At 52.7% G+C, this 16,874-nt stretch overlaps 1 protein-coding gene across 3 annotated transcripts in view; it reads right to left on the bottom strand.

The window, feature by feature from the left end:
* Positions 1 to 5,930: 5,930 nt before the first annotated feature.
* The window catches only part of PRKAR1B (protein kinase cAMP-dependent type I regulatory subunit beta), a 124,040-nt gene continuing 113,096 nt past the window's right edge, over positions 5,931 to 16,874 (bottom strand). For all 3 annotated transcript variants that reach the window (XM_084764265.1, XM_084764266.1, XM_084764264.1), the window contains exons 10-11: positions 9,098 to 9,179; positions 5,931 to 7,491 (exon numbers count right to left, since the gene is read on the bottom strand). In XM_084764265.1, coding sequence (XP_084620391.1) covers positions 7,319 to 7,491; positions 9,098 to 9,179 — 255 coding nt within the window. In that variant the 3' untranslated portion in view covers positions 5,931 to 7,318. The remainder of the gene's footprint in view (positions 7,492 to 9,097; positions 9,180 to 16,874) is intronic.

Raw genomic sequence — 16,874 nt, 5'->3', positions numbered from 1 at the left:
AAGGGAAGGGGAGAGAGAGAAAGAAGAGGAGGGCGGGCTATAGCCCAGTGGGCAGGCTTGCTGAATGATGAATGGTTAAAGAGTGAGTGACTGACCAAGCAGGAAGTGGCAGCCTCCCATCTTGGATGGCACCAGATACCTTCGTTTTGGGAGGAGAGTTGTGTTCCTCTGAGGTTCGTACTCTCATGCGGGGACCAGGTGACAACTTCAGTGACATAAAGTTCCCAGGGGCTCCTATCCCAGAGGGTGACTCTCTCCTTCCTGGCCTTAGCCCAGGGGCATCCTCCACAAGGGATCTGCCTTAGTTACTGTGATAAACACTATAAACCAAAAGCAGCTTGTGGAGGAGGGAGGTTATCTCATTTTACAGGTTACACATCTATCGCCGGGGGGGAAACTGAGGCAGGAACACAAGCATGAACCTGGAGGCAGGAAATGAAGCAGAGACCGTGGAGGAATGCTGCTTACTGGTTTGCTCTCCATGGCTTGCTCGGCCTGCTTTCTTGTACATCCCAGGACTATCTGTCCAGGCTTGGCACCGCCCAAAATTATTACTCAAGAGAGTGTTCTCTGCAGCCTTGCCGACAAGCCAATACGATGAAGACATTTTCCCAACTGAGATTCCCTCTCCAAAGATGACCCTAGATAATGTCAAGTTGACAAATTCAACTAACTCAGGGCTTCCTAGGTTCCCTGGCTCTGAGACCTAAGTCTCAAAAGGCCAGCAATATGGATTGCATATCTGGGTCCTGCAGACGGAATGTCTACTGGGTGAGAGCCTGCATCAGCCACCCAGTGGGAGTTACATCCTGGGGCCTGATGTGGGTTACTCAAATCACAGCTGTGACCAACTCCAGATCCTCAGACCTTAAGGAGTAGATAACCTCCCCTCCAGGGCCTTTCTAAGGCCTTCCCCCACATAGCCCATAAGGTCATACGATGATGTTTATGTCACAAGACGCATGGAAAGTCACCTTCCTTGAGAGCTGTCTGATTCACAAGGGGTTCCCGAGCAGGCCAGTGCATCTTTACCTGGGACAGCTCTACTTGGGGACAACCTGGTAGCGTAAACAAACATCCTATTTAGGTGGGACATCAGGGCCACACCTAGTCCAGGCCACATACCAGCAAGAAAATGACCACTCTGCGTCTAGAGACTGTGGATGCTACAGCTGATGTGCTTGGGTGAAGCCAGAGGGTCAGGTGCTGGTCACTATGGTGACAGGGTTTGATATCCCACGCAATGACAGCTTTGAGTCTGTGAGCTTCTTTCAATGGGTTAACATCCCTTACCCACAAAATCAAGTCTGAGAGGCAAATATTATTTTTCTCCAATTCTTGGAAGAGATCATCGAGGCTCAGAGAAGTTAAGCCACTTTGCCTTATGCCAAACAGCTCGGGCGTGGTGACACATGCCTTTAATCCCAGCACTCAGGAGGGAGAGGCAGGTGGATCACTGTGAGTTTGAGGCCAGCCTGGTCTACAAAGAGAGTTCCAGGTCAGCCGGGGCTACATAGAAGAACCCTGTCTCGACCCCCTCAAAACAAACAAACAAAACTAGGAGCCAAGCATGATGCTACATGCCTGTAACCATAGCAACTGGGTGTTCTGATCCTTTCTGTTGTTTGGTTGGTTATATGCTGCTGGGCACAGACCCTGGGGCCTCACACATTGTAGGCAAGCATTCTTCTGACTTAACCACATTCCTAGCCCTTGGCTACTTTGCTAAAATGTGCAAAACTGAATTGTAGAACTCAAAAAGAATATTTGTTCAGGGAGATTGATGAAAGGAGTGACTCTGTCCCCAGAAGAGCAAAGACCCGGATTGATACAGGTCTCTATTCTGAAGGGACAGATGTCAGAGAAAGGCCTTTCCTTAAACTCAGGCTAAGCCTGTGGCCCTCAGGCCCATGATGTACTTGTGGGTCATCAAGGCCCTCAGAACCTTTTCAAGGAGTGTGCTTACATACATACATATACAGTGAACTTTATTTTTCTCCCAAGTATTGGGAATGGAGTTCGGGCTCTTGAATGTGTTGGGCATGTATTACCCTGAGCATGTGCCTGCCATCGTTTTACGTTTATTTGGGATGTTTTTTGTTTTTATTAATTTTGTTGTTGTTGTTGTTTGTGGGTTTTTTGTTTTTTTTGTTTTTTAGTTTTTTCGAGACAGGGTTTCTCTGTGTAGCCCTGGCTGTCCTGGACTCGCTTTGTAGACCAGGCTGGCCTCAAACTCACAGTGATCTGCCTGCCTCTACCTCCCGAGTGCTGGGATTAAAGGTGTGCGCCACCACGCCCGGCTTGGTTCTGCTTTTGAGATAGTGTCTCGCTATGTTAAGTAGCCTTGGCTGGACTGGAACTTGCTATGTAGACCAAGCTGGCCTCCAACTCATAGAGATCCTCCTGCTTCTGTCTCCCGAGTGCTGGGATTAAAGACATGCACTACCACACTTTAATTTTTAAAGACACTGTTGCATTGTCACCCAGACTCACCTCCTAGTCTGTGGGCGCAGACTGGGCAGAAACAGGCTGGAGCAGGATCATTAGCAAGCAACTGGAGCTAGAAGAAATGGAGGGGTCAGACACCGGCTTCTCACTTTGGTGACATCCCAGCGACAAGTGCAGATAGAAAGCAGCCAGGCTGGAGTCAATGAAGACTTCCTGGCAGGACCAGGACCAGCTGAGCTCAGAGGAAGTACAACTAATGGTGAGGCAGGGCAGGGGGAAGGGGAAAACTAGAGCTAAAGCTAGGACCAGGGTACCCAGGATGTGAAATCACCCAGCCCCAGTCTTGCAGGAAGACTATTTGTTTCCCCAGCATATAGCCAGGGGCCTGACCTCAAAGTGAGTCACCACATCAGCCCAGCTGATTCAGCGGAGCTGGGGGAGTGAGGCCGGGGCTGTCCATAGACTGAAGCGGCTAGCCAAGGTCAGGACTGTCCGCTGTCTGGAAGGGCCAGCCAAGGCCATCAACCCTGGCAGGGCTGAACCCCACCTGCTGGCATCCAGCCACAAAAGGCGTCTGCCTTCACAGTTAGAAAGCCCTGGCCTCAAGGAAACGCTTTTGGCAGGGGAGGTGGCTTATGACTGAGGACTCAAAGAAAGGGCTTGGAACCAAGGAGTGACTAAAAAAGTGAACTCATAGCTGAGCATGGTGGCACACACCTTTTATCCCAGCACTCTGTGAGGCAGGCAGATCTCTGAGAGTTCGGAGGCCAGCCTGGTCCACAAAGTGAATTCAGGACAGCTAAGGCTACACAGGGAAACCCTGTCTCGAAAAACCAAAACCAAACCAAACAAACAAAAAAGAAGTGGTGGCACTTGTCTTTAATCCCAGCACTCTGGGAGTCAGAGGCAGGCAGATCTCTGAGTTTGAGGCCAGCCCGGTCTTACAAAACCAGTCTAGGACAGCCAGAGAAACTGTCTCAAAAAGAAAACAAACAAAAGTGAACTCATGTGAACTCCCTGACGGATGAAAAAGTGACCTGTGGAGAAGGAGAATAATTGGCCAGGCACAGTGATGAGAAGGGTCCCCACAGTCTGACCTCCCCCAAATTGCCTGCCACAGCCTAATAGCAAGGGACAGAGGCCATAATAAAATGGGGAGGTGTCCCCTAGCCCATACCCCACTTGTCTCCAGTGAATGTGACCAGTGGCACCAGCCAGTCTCTTTCCTCTCAGGGTTTAGTCTATCCTGTCAACAGCATGGCCCCATCCCTGCAATAAAGGAAACCGTAGGGCATCAAGCATGGGGTGCATGGTTGAGGTTGGCCCCTGTCTATTTTGGCGATCTCTAGGATACCTCTGGCAAATAGGGGTCTGGCTGACATGGACCCCATTTGCACTGACAATGTTGAAACGAAACCCATTCGCCAGGCATGGTGACGCAGGCCTATAAGCTCGGTACTCAAGAAAACCGAGGCAGGAGGATTTCATGAGCTTGAAGCCAGCATAAGCTCTATAGTGAGACTTTGTCTCAGATAGATGATAGATAGATAGATAGATAGATAGATAGATAGATAGACAGACAGAGACAGACAGACTGGTTTTGGTTTGAATATATGGAATTACAGAATATAGACTGGGAGGGGTGGGGATGGAGAGTTCATATCTAATGTGTGGGATTTCGGGTAGGAAGATGTAGCTCTGTAGGAGGATGTAGTGATAACTGTAATATACCTGTGCATGCAGGTAATGACAAAACACTTGCAAGTTTAACTGTATTTACTTGATTCTGCAGCATGAGTTATTGAACCCTTGTAAGACACACGTTAGGCAAGTGTTTTACTACTGAGCCACACCCCAGCCCCTCACTGGGGAATTCTAGGCAGGTGCTCTACCACTGAGCCACACCCCAGCCCCTCACTGGGGAATTCTAGGCAGGTGCTCTGCCACTGAGCCACACCTTCAGCCCCTCACTGGAGGATTCTAGGCAGGGGCTCTACCACTGAGCCACACTCCTAGCCCCTCACTGGGGGATTCTAGGCAGGGGCTCTACCACTGAGCCACACCCTAACCCCTCACTGGGGGATTCTAGGCAGGTGCTCTGCCACTGAGCCACACCCCAGCCCCTCACTGGAGGATTCTAGGCAGGTGCTCTACCACTGAGCCACACCCCAGCCCCTCACTGGGGGATTCTAGGCAAGTGCTCTACCACTGAGCCACACCCCAGCCCCTCACTGGGGGATTCTAGGCTGGTGCTCTACCACTGAGCCACACCCCAGTCCCTCACTGGGGGATTCTAGGCAGGTGCTCTACCACTGAGCCACACCCCAGCCCCTCACTGGGGGATTCTAGGCAGGGGCTCTACCACTGAACCACACCCCAGCCCCTCACTGGCGGATTCTAGGCAGGGGCTCAACCACTGAGCCACACCCCAGTCCCTCACTGGGGGATTCTAGGCAGGGGCTCTGCCAGTGAGCCACACCCCTAGCCCCTCACTGGGGGATTCTAGGCAGGGGCTCTACCACTGAGCCACACCCCAGCCCCTCACTGGGGGATTCTAGGCAGGGGCTCTACCACTGAGCCACACCCCAGCCCCTCACTGGGGGATTCTAGGCAGGTACTCTACCACTGAGCCACACCCCAGCCCCTCTCTGGGGAATTCTAGGCAGGGGCTCTACCACTGAACCACACCCCAGCCTCTCACTGGGGGATTCTAGGCAGGTGCTCTATCACTGAGCCACACCCTAGCCCCTCACTGGGGGATTCTAGGCAGGTGCTCTATCACTGAGCCACACTCCTAGCCCCTGCCTGGTGGTGCCTCTAGATAAGCACTCTACTAATGAGCTACATTCACAGCCTCCATTTTACTTTTTAGTTTGAGCTAAAGTTATGTAGCTTGGACCAGGCTCAGCATTAATGCATTTCTGATTTGTTTTTGTTTTTGTTTATTTAGATAGGGTTTCTCTCTGTAGCCCTGGCTGTCCTGGAACTTGCTTTGTTTACCAGGCTGGCCTTGAACTCAGGGATCGACCTGTCTCTGCCTCCTAAGTGTTGGGATTAAAGGTATGTGCCACCACACCTGGCTATTTTTAATGATTTTTAGTGCATAGGCGCCCCTGTATGTGCTCATGCGTTTGTGTGTGCGCACTCAACTTTCCACCTAGTTTGGGGACAAGATCTCTTGTATCAGCTGGGTACACCAGGCTATCTGGTTCTGAGCAGGTTCAGAGATTCTCCCATCTGCCCCCCCCCCCACCTTGCAGTAGGAGCCGTGGGATTATATGGTTCATACTTTTGCCTGGCTTTATGTGGGTTCTGGAGATTTGAACTCAGGTCCTCACATTTGCAGAAAAAGCACTTTACCTGCTGAGCCGATGCTTCTTAGATCAGTGTTAATCACTTGGAAAGGCCAGAACAGATAAGAAAACCGATATGTGTATATATATATAAAGATTTAGACTGAGGCCTCCCAGGCTGGGAAAAGGTTCTTCATTGCACATTTAATAGTTCATGCAGCACTTGGTGACATAAACAGAAGATGGAGGAGCAGGTCCATAGAATCCACAGAGAGTCCACGGTGCAGGCAGGACACATACGGCCAGGGCTACACAGGGAGGAGCTGATGGCCAGCTCGAAGGGTCACCTCCCTAGACGTGCACAGCAAGGGGGCAAGAAGAAGTTGATCACATTGTCTCATGACATGCCGGTCATCCAGGGGACACTGAGCAGTTGTGGACAACTCATGTGAACCTCAGGCCTACCTGGTTCATATCACACTGCACTGGGTGGGGGGTGGGGGGGGGAGAACAGGGTCTTGATGGTTCAGGGCTGTGAGGTCAAGCCTGGCTTCAGTACATTTCCTTACATGTAAGGGAGCAGAGACACTCAGGTGAGAGGTGCTTGGGGGGGCAGGGACAGGGCTCCAGCTTTACATAGCCAATCTTGGAAGGCTCAAAGCCTACAGCTTTAGCCAGCAAGTTGGGAGTTCCTTGCTGTCCCTTGGGGTCTCCAAAAGGCAGGTTGACGGAGCCATGGCTCCTGGCCCCCGGGAGATGGAGACTCAGCTGTAACTCACCACATTTGGAAAGCCCCAACTTCAGCCGTGCTTCCTGCCCAATCTGGGCGTCCAGCCAGTGAGGGGATCACAGGCTTGGCCAACCTTCCTGACATGAGGTCAGGGTGCCTGGCCTACCCGGAAACAAACTTTTCAAGCACTATGAGGGCAAGTGACTGGGCTCAACCTCCTGACTTTCTAGGGCCACAGCTCAGTCCTCAGATAGGAGGCCAGGACCTATTTGGGTTCCCTCGGGGTCCGTCTGGAAGTTGAGGGTAGTGGGCAGGGACCAAGAGCCTCTTTTTCTGCTGTCAGCCTGAATGCTCATTTGAGGACACCTCCATTTGACACAATCTGTCCTGTAGTTGGGCCTAGACCTGGGAGACTCTGACCGGGATCAGGGACAGTGTTCAGATCAGCATCCAGCTCTAGGGAAAAGCTACAAGGGTGGCCATGGCCCCACTCTTGAGACCTGGCAGGACACAGGGCCAGTTTCAAGTACGGGGACCAGACAAGAATGCCCAGAAGACTTGGGAGGGGATAAAGTGGCCCCAAGATAAGGCTGCAGGGCCACTGTCGGGGAACCAGCTGCCACTTCCCTGGTCTGGGCATGCTGCTGTTGCTTGCCCTTTGTTTTAAAAAAATGCACAAGATGGTTATTTATTCCAAAAGTGAGTCCAGAGAAAGGAGAGGCTCCGTGCCAGGCACCAGCCCCACTCAGCCACTAACCAGCAGCTCCCAGGCTCCTGGCATGGGGGAAATGGGTCCCAGGGCCACATGGGAGGGCCCCCCCCCAAAAGGTGCAGGCGCAATGCAAGCTCAGACGGTGAGGGAGATGAAGCTGTTGTAACGCTGGATGTTTCTCTTCAGGATCTCAGAGCAGGGGCCCAGGACACGCTCAAAACGAGGCCGGTCCAACTTGACGCACTTGAGGGGACCCCGGGCTACCACAGTGGCTGCACGGGGCCGGTTCAGCAGCAGGGCAATCTCCCCTGGAAGAATGAGAGAAGAAAGTCAGGGTGCTGCTGCTGCTGTGTCATGCTACAGAACAGCCTTCCTTCCCAGCAGGCTGCCAAGCGAATCTGCTTCTTCTTCCTTCTTCTCTTCCTTCTTCCCTTGAGCCAGGGTCCCATCTCTCCCAGGCTGGCCTAGAACTCACTGTGCATCTGAAGATGACTGTCTGATCCTCTTGTCTTCTCCTGAGTCCTTGGGACTGCAAACTGCACTGCCATACCTGGTGTCTGCGGTGCTGAGGATTGAGCCCATGAATCCTTAGCCCTGGCCTTCAATTACAAAGGCTGTGTGTATGTGTGTGTGTGTGTGTGTGTGTGTGTGTGTGTGTGTGTGTGTGTGTTGTTTTCTTGGGGACTGAGCACCTCATGTGTGTTAGGCAGGCATGTTAGCACTGAGCTCTTAAAAATTATTATTATTTTGGTTTTTCTTTTTTTTTAAGATTTAGTTATTTACACAGTATTCTGCCCAAATGTGTCTGCAGGCCAGAAGAGGGCACCAGATCTCATTGTAGATGGTTGTGAGCCACCATGTGGTTGCTGGGAATTGAACTCAGGACCTTTGGAAGAACAGCCAGTGCTCTTAACCTCTGAGCCATCTCTCCAGGCCCCTATTTTTGTTTTTCAAGAAAGGGTTTCTCTGTGCATCCCTGGCTGTCCTGGAACTCTCTTTGTAGACCAGGCTGACCTCAAACTCAGAGATCTGTCTGCATCTGCCTCTGAGTGCTGGGATTAAAGGTGTGCGCCACCGCCACCCTGAATTTTTTTTTTTTAATTTTGAGACGGGATCTCATTAAGTTGCCTAGGACAGGTCTTAACCATGCCATCTCCTCACTCAGACGTCCTACAGAGTAGCAAGCCCTGCACAAGTAAGTCTCGTGTCCAGCACAAACTATTCCCCAGCTTAAGTAGTCCTGTCAAATATCTGGAATATTTTGATATAAACTAACACATTAGGGGTTGGGGATATACAGCATTGACACTTGCTGAGCATGCATAGAGTCCTGGGTCCCATCCCTAGGCCTGAGTAAACCAAGACTGGCAAAGCATCCCTGTGAGGTGGAGGCAGGAGGATGGACAGCTACACAGGGAGTCTGAAGCCAGCCCGGGCTACATGAGAATCTATTTGAGCATCCAATACTCACAAACAAATTATGTGTTAATTACCTGAAATTCAAGTTTAGTTAGCACTGTTCTGTGGTCTGCCCGGCAGCCCCACATACAACAGACACTGTGATGTAATCTAGCCGTCCCTATGGCCCAGTTCCAGCTGTAAGAACGTTCTAGATGTACTCAGGACCCTCTTCCTTAGCAGCGACAGGAATACGCAGCTTGTGGTCTCATACCAGGGCTCTGCTCTCCCCAAAACCAGCAGCTGGCGCCCCCAGGACTGTCAGTCCTGTGTTCTCAGGCCAAGTCCCGGACCTCAACTGGAGGTGACTCCAGCTGAGGCCTCTGCCACAGCTGAATTTGGCTTGCCCCAACTCTCAGAGCCACCCTGGGGCCTAACAAAGCTCCCATGCAGCTCCTGACCTAGGGCCCCAAATGAGATGCCTCCATCTTGAATGCTGGGACCCCTCCAACTCACCAAAGTAGTCAGAGGGTCCAAGGCGCCCCACTTCCACATACTCCTCGTTGGGGGATCGTCGCTGGAGGACCGAAGCAGTGCCCTGTGGGGAAAGCGACAGGCAAGAGTCAGCCATGTGTGGGTCAGCTGTTAGGGGGACATGTCAGGAGCTGCTTGTTGGGGTGCATCACATTTTGGGGGTCACCTGCTTCGGTGGGCATGTGGGGGAGTCGCTTGTTGAAGGGTAGTGTGAGGAGTCTGTAGTAGGAGTCACTGCTTGTTTTGTCTTCCTGGTTCCTTTCCTCCATGGTTGCTTCCATCCTTAACTACCCCGGCCTCTCTCTCCTCTTTTTGGGTCGGCCAGGCCTTCTGGGAGATCTGAGCTCCGAGTTGTTGCGGTTGGTTAATGCACCTTCCCAGACACCCAGAGGCCTGTCCTGTCTGAACCCTGCTTTTTCTGCAACAATGGTAGCTCCCCATAACAGGGACCTACCCAGCACCTCCCCCAGAGGCCTTGGTGGGACTGTAGAGATGGCCCCAAGGGTGCCAGTGCTTTGTCACTATGCTGAGAGCTGACCTTGGACTTCGGCTTAAGGACAATGAGCTGTTTCGAGACGTTGGGGTGGGGGGGACTCCAGGGAGGCAGGGAGAAGCACGGGCTCAGGGTCACACACCTGCTGAGCTATGCAACCCCTCCTTACTCCCGAGAGGGCAGTGGGTCTGCAGACTAAGCTGGCTCAATGATTAACAGAGCAGCTGCAGCAGGTCACCGGCCTCTGGGGACATTAAAGACAAGGATAGGTAGGGCACCCAGGGCGTCTGGGCAACCAAATGCCTCCCATGCTCACACACACCCTGCTACCTGAGATGGGCGGCTACACAGTTGGACTGTGGTTCCTTTTGGGCAAGTCCTTCCTGAATCAGTGTCCCCAGTTGTCACCTTCAGGGGCTCAGGAAGATGGAGAGTGGCTTTCAGTATGGCCAGTAATTCCCAGTAAAAGCAGAACTTAGTCAGGTATTGTGGTTCAGGCCTAGGATCCCAGCACTTAGGAAACTGAGGCAGGGAGGGGACTGCTATGAGCTTGAGGCCACCCTTTGCTACACCGTGTGACCCCGGAGAGACCTTTGAGGTGGCTCTGTAGGTCAAGTCACTTGCAGCCATGGGTAATGACTTGAGTAAGATCACCAAGACCCACATGGTAGGAGAGAACTGTCTCCTAAAAGTTGTCCGTTGGCCTCTCTACATGCGCCACCTTCCCACAAATAAGTGTTAAAAAGGGGCATCTATTAGGGCTGGAGAGATAGATGGTTTTAGTGGTTAAGAGCAGCTGCTGTTCTTCAGAAGATCAGCATCCATATCAAGTGGCTCACAACTGCCTGCAAATCCAGCTCCTGAGGATATAACACCATCCTTTAGACCCCATGGACACCCACACATATGAAGCAGACACACACACACACACACACACACACACACACACACACACACACTTTAAAAAGTAAGGATGGAGCCGGGCGTGGTGGCGCACGCCTTTAATCCCAGCACCCGGGAGGCAGAGGCAGGCGGATCGCTGTGAGTTCGAGGCCAGCCTGGTCTACAAAGTGAGTCCAGGATAGCCAAGGCTACACAGAGGAACCCTGTCTCGAAAAAAAAAAAAAAAAAAGTAAGGATGGAAGAGAAAGAGGGAGGGAGGAGGTGTGGACCACATCTGCAATCTCAGCACTCAGAACAGGTACAAGGATAGGAAATTCCAGGTCATCCTCAGCTTCACATTGCATCCAAGGCCAGCCTTGGCCATGTGCGACCGCTTCTCAAACACAACGCAGCACAGTGAGCTTGACACTGAGCATCCTGCCTCCAAGGAACCAGAGTTTAGCTCTGGGTTTCCGCAAACTCTGATCAGTAGCTAAGTCAAGTCCCCAGGCAGGCAGGTGCCTGAGGGCTTCTGCATCTCATTAACACCCACTGAGACTGAGGTTCCTGCAGCCTGGTCCTCAGGGCCTGTACATCTGTACTGCTAGGTCTCCAAGGCCACCTACCATGCCTACATATCCAGGTGCCCACCCCCCAAAGCTACCCTCAAGGCATCCTCAGCACTCTTTGGCAAGGTGGGCTTCATCACCCAGCCTCACTCAGACCCAGTCTTGCTAGAGCCTGTGGCCAGGCTGTGCGACTGGCTTAATGCGCACGTCCCAGGTCAGCAGCTGGTGCCCCACAGTGCCTGGAGTCCCCAGGCACCCTTAGCAATTCCCCGAGGCTGGACTCTCCAACCTGGCTCCGGGACCTCCGCGTGTTTATGAATTTGGCTGATGGATGGTGTCGGGCATGTAAACATGAGAGCACTCCAGGGCTGCCGGTGTGAGAAGGGAGCACAAGCGGGGAGCACACAAGCTGGGAGCACATGGTCTTGCCCACCAGGGGCCCCAACAAAGGAGAGCAGCCCCACCTGTCAAGACAGCTCACAGTGGCGGGCTCCTGAGCCCACGAAGAGCAATCATATTAGGACTGAGGGTCAGGCGGAGCTTCCGGTCTTTAAAGTCGCAGCTGGGTGGTGGTGGGGGGGGGGGGAGAAGTTTAGGCTGTAAAGTACTTGCCACACAAATATGAGGACCTGAGTGTGACCCTCGACATTCACATAAAGTTAGACGTTGTGGCCCAAATTTATAATCCCAGTGGTTTTTAATCTCTACGCATGCACTGCCCTTCTCCACAATTTTTTTAAATGTCTATTTTTATTTATTTATTATTATTTTTTTTTTTTAGCAATTCATTTGGGTTGGAGAAGTGTCTCAGTGGTTAAAGGCACTTGCTGCTCTTGCGAGGGACCTGAGTTTAGTTCCCAGAAGCCTTGCTGACCGCCTGACCGAGACAAAGGCAAGAGTAGGGTGGATCTCTAGGGCTCATTAGCTAGCCTAGCCTAGCATTAATTGTCCATCCTTGGGTGGATGGCTCCTGAGGTTGATCTCTGGCCTCTATATTCACATTTACACACACACACACACACACACACACACACACACACACACACCAATGACAAAAACACAGAAAGCCAACTTAATGTTGCTACATGCTAACAACCCGCCAACCTATTCACAGACCTGGAAAATAGGTGGGAGACTTCAGAGATCCAAGTTGGTTCTTACTTCCCACCCTGGGACCTCAGCAAGGCGCCCAGTCCTTTACCAGGTGCCTCCAGGTGGCACAAAAACTGCCACCAAATGCCATCTCTATACCACTAGCAAAGAAAACCAAAGGGATCCCATGTCAGCCTCAGTTTCTCCATAGGTGAGCTCGGGATGGTCACAGCAACTGCCAAGAAAGATGCCCACGGGGATGAACTGTACACGACGCCTCTACATGATAAAAGACATGGAAAACGGAAGCACCGACAGAGCGTGCCCCGTGCCTCTCCCGGGTTGGGAGAACAGCAGGGAATGTGCAGGAAGGACCTCAAGGGTCAGCACTCAGCAGATGTCAGGGGACAGAACCGACAGTCAAACCATAGGCCCAGCTATGGGGAGCATAGAAGGGACATGTCAGCGTGACCAAGACACAAAGAGGAGAAACGGAGCCAATCAGAAATGGGGGAGCCTCCCATATAAGGAAGAAAAAGAAGGCTGAAGCCTCTTGGGAAGAGATGGGAAGGGAAGAGATGAGACTGAAGGTGGGAGAGCAGGGTGTGAACAGGGGGGCGTGGCTCCATGCCTCCTACATCCAACACAGGCACCCTGACATCCTTGTAGGAAGAGGGGTTGGCTCGGAACACCTGTGCTGTGGGCCCCCAGACCCTGTTCTTCCTGTGTCGCTGAGCAGCTCCTTTGCTGTCCTGACCAATATACTGTCTAGAGCACGACTGTCATCATTCTCACCCTAAAGCCCCACGTCTCTGAAGGCAGCACGCTCCCTCCACACACCCTCAGATCTGCTAGAGACAGGCCATTGTCTCCTGTCACTGAATGCTCCTAGGGGAAAACAAACAAACAAACAACCAAACAAACCTCCCAATCCAAGGTCTAGTCTGTGTGTCCCTAGTGGCCACGGAAATGGCCAGCCCTCCCGGAGGACACGTCTAGAGCTCAGGCCTGGAGAGCACCCACACCAAATTGCTGGCTCACAGTCTCCAAGTTCCTCCTTGAAGATTCCAGCTCAGCTGAAGATCTGCTGCAGACAGCCCAGTGGTGATGCTGAGAATCTACTCCTGGGTGCCTGTGACAGGGTGCGGTTACAGACACTACATTTCCTTTTAACTACCCTTGACGTTATTTTTCCCTACAGCACTAAGAAGGAAGTGTGCTTTCCTAAGAAGGAAGTCAGCGGGGACCACGTGGGGTCCGCCCCTATAAGACCAGGACCCCAGGCTTCCTCTTTCTGTATCACACAGCCAAGTGTGTGGAGACCAGAGGTTGGACTGAGTCTCTTCCTCCGTCATTTTATTTTTTTGAGGCAGGGTCTCTCACTGCCTGGAGCTCACCAGTTCAGCTGGACTGGCTGGCCAGCAGGCTCCAGGGAAACCTCCTGTGTCCATCTTCCCAGTGTTGGGATTATAGGCACATACCACCAGCGTGCTAGGGGAGTTAAACTCTGGTCCTCTTGTTTATAAAAACAAGCTCCTCGTCAACGATGCCAAGTCCCTAACACTTCCCCAGACATTGTAAAGAATCAAAACACGGGAGCTTGTGACGGGGGAAAGCTTGGCTTTCAGAGGTGGAGCTGAGGGAAACCAGATCTGTTTGGGGAACCAGTTCCTGGGAGGAGGGTGTGAGTGAGACAGTCTTCTTGCCTAGTTGGGTTTCATGGTTCCTTATCATTAACAACCTTGCCCCTCTCCCCGGAGCCCCTCCCTTTTTCATTGCCTCCACCTCCCCAGCAGGAACTGAGCAGTGACTGGGGCTGTCACCTCTGCTGGAGAGATTCTTGAGCTCCTGAACCATCAAATGAAACTCAAGCCTTGGGCTCAGACACGGGGGATGCCGAGATTAGTAGGTGAGGGGCCCAGCCAACCAGGTCTAGCCACAGAGTGAGGCGGGGGGGGGGGGGGGGGGGAGGGGCAAAGGGCTACCAGGCACCCTCTCAGAGAGTGAGCGACAGCTGGCACCAGGCCAGGGTTGGGGCTAGGGAAAAGATGAGGGCGAAGGAGGGAATGCATGGAAAACAGGGCCTGCCTGGGGCAGGTGGACACGTTTTCTCAGCACCAGCATTAATCTTGAGGGGGTTCGAGAAAGGATCCCAACTTACGCCCCACACCTGGCTGAGCAGGAGAGCCCAAGTCCCTCTGTATCCAGAAAACAGTCAAGACGCCAGAAGAGGAGTGAGGGACCAAGGGGCAGCTGTGTGAGAAGTGTGGACAGGAAGGAAGAGGCGCTACACACCCCGTGCACAGCTGAGGGCCACCCAACTCTCCATTCCAGAAGAGGGAGCAAGCGAAACTATTTGCTTTATTTAAAGAAAACTCTCTTTTTAACAGGAGCTTAGCTTCACTTCCATACATGGAAGCGGGTCTTACCATCCATACATGAAAAGTGACACGGGCAATTGGAGACAGGTGCAGAAGATGCATTGCAGACACGCCTGGGGCCCATGGGGACAGGCATGTCCATGAAGATGCTCGTGCACATGAGCACACACACACACACACACAGGGACACACACCTGTGCATGCACACACGGGAACCAGTACCCATAAGAGAATGCAAACACACAGGCACATGCGTGTACCTTTTGGGGTTCACCCACACAAGCCCACCCCCATGCTGGGAATGGAGGGGGACCCATTCCCTGCAGGAATAAGATCTGCATACCCCCAGAAACTGCAGAAGACAGCTCCATTGGGACTGGGGAGGTTAGCATATGTGTAATGGGGAGGAAGTTGACTGCTCTCAGTGTCATGAACACTGTCCCACGCTGGGGACTCAGGCCTTACTTGCAGTTGCTAGGGGTGCACATCACGCATCTGTTTGTGCATGGGTGCCAAGACAGGACCATGTGTGAACCTACACAAACCAGCACAGTCACGAAGTGCGGAGGTTGCCTTGGCCTGAGGACATACCCCAAAGGCCAAGGGTGGGTTGTTTGTTTGTTTGTTTGTGGGCTTTCATTGTTTTTGTTTGTTTTTGAGACAGGAGCTTGCCATGGAGTGCAGGCTGCTCTCTGGCTTTTGATGCACTGGTGCCTCAACTTCCCAAGGGCTAGGATTACAGGACTGTCTCTATCACGGCCAGCCTTCCAAATTATTTTTAGTTGACTTATTTATTTTGAGACAGACTCTCATGTAGCCCAGCCTGGCCAAGGATGACAGCCGGCTTCTGAGTTTGTTTAGTTGTTGCTGTTTTGTTTTGTTTTTTTGTTTTGGGGCTAGCCTCAAATTCATTCTGTAGACCAGACCAGCCTTAAACTTATAGCCCTCCTCCTTGCAGGTTCTGAGCCAACAGGCATGTACCATAACATCGATTTTAAACATTTAAGGCTTCCCCCCCCCACCCTACCCACATCCCCCACCACTGTAGTGCTAGGGATTGAACCAACAACTCTGAACATGAAGAAATGCCATCCCCACACCCATAGGTTTTAAAGAAAGTGATCACCACAATTAACAGTTTCCCATGTGAAAGCTGATTTCAATCGCAGCTACCTGACTCCCACCCCTTGCAAAGCCAGTCAGTCTGCGCCCCCACCCCCACCCCACCCCGCTCTCAGCCCCCCACCCCACTCCGCACCCCATACCGCCCCCCCCCGTGTGATTTTCTTTGGTACTGCTGCTGGTTCAGTAGCTTCTCCTACCTTTAGGAGCCTGGGCTGTCATCTGTCAAGGTGCCCCACTCTGCCCTCCCCTCTGCCTCGCTCCGCTGCCTGTCTGTAACACGGCTGGCTACAGTCTGTCCTTTCGACAACTGAGCAAACACAGCAGCCCGGTGGGCGGCCGGGGTCAGCTTTTGTGCCCGTGTTTAATGGCTCATCCGTGAGGTCTGGGCTATGGCGGAGGCACGGCCCAGCAGCTCCAGTGGGAAAACAGACATTAGCTTGGATTCCGTGGCTCTCGGGATGGGGACAGGTGCCAACGAGGGCCTGGGGAGCATAGCTCGAGGCAGTCAAATCCTGTGTGAGGGGGTCCCCTTCTGCAGAGCCAATCTCTGTCACAAATACCCCCAGGTTGGGTCTGTCCAGCAGGTGTACAAACAGTGGCTCGAAGGAAGAGCAGGGACTCCAGGGCATGTAAGCATGGCATGCAGGGGCCAGCAGCGTGAGATGGAATGTGAGCACCGCTGGCCTTCGGGGGTCTGCTTCTTGTGCTTTTCTGTGGCCCGGTTCCCCTCGCCACCTAACCATTTGCTCAAGGAGCAGGCTGTACACTGGCCCTGCACGGGGCCTCAGGAAAACTCAGCCTAGCGCATGGAGAGTGAGTTTACTAGATTAGCGTTGGGTCGCTGCTCCGTGGGGGTGGGCATGAGCCGCCAAGCTCCATGTGGGGAGCCCACGGCCTTGCCTCCTGAGCGAGCTCTAGTGTCTGCATTAGCTCAGCTCACCCTCAGACCATCCGGGTCTCTGAATGCACAACTGTTTCTGAACAACAGTTCCCGTCTCGGCTGACCCCACCCCCCCCCCCATCCCTGATGACCGCCACCAAAGCTTCCCCATGCTGGCTGACATCATCCTCAGTGGCCCTCATCTCCTCTGACCTTGTCCTGCTTGATGACCCATTGTCCTTGTTAACAATCCCCTGCCCCTCTGACCTCCCTCCTAACCTGCCTCCCCCCCCCTTAATCCTTCCCCATAGATGGATACCTTGGTTGATTTCCCCCC

This window comes from Acomys minous (genome assembly GCF_964271855.1).
Source record: "Acomys minous genome assembly, chromosome: 16".
NCBI lineage: Eukaryota > Metazoa > Chordata > Mammalia > Rodentia > Muridae > Acomys > Acomys minous.
Note: the sequence above shows the minus strand (reverse complement) of the source record. Positions and strands in the feature narration are given on the sequence as shown.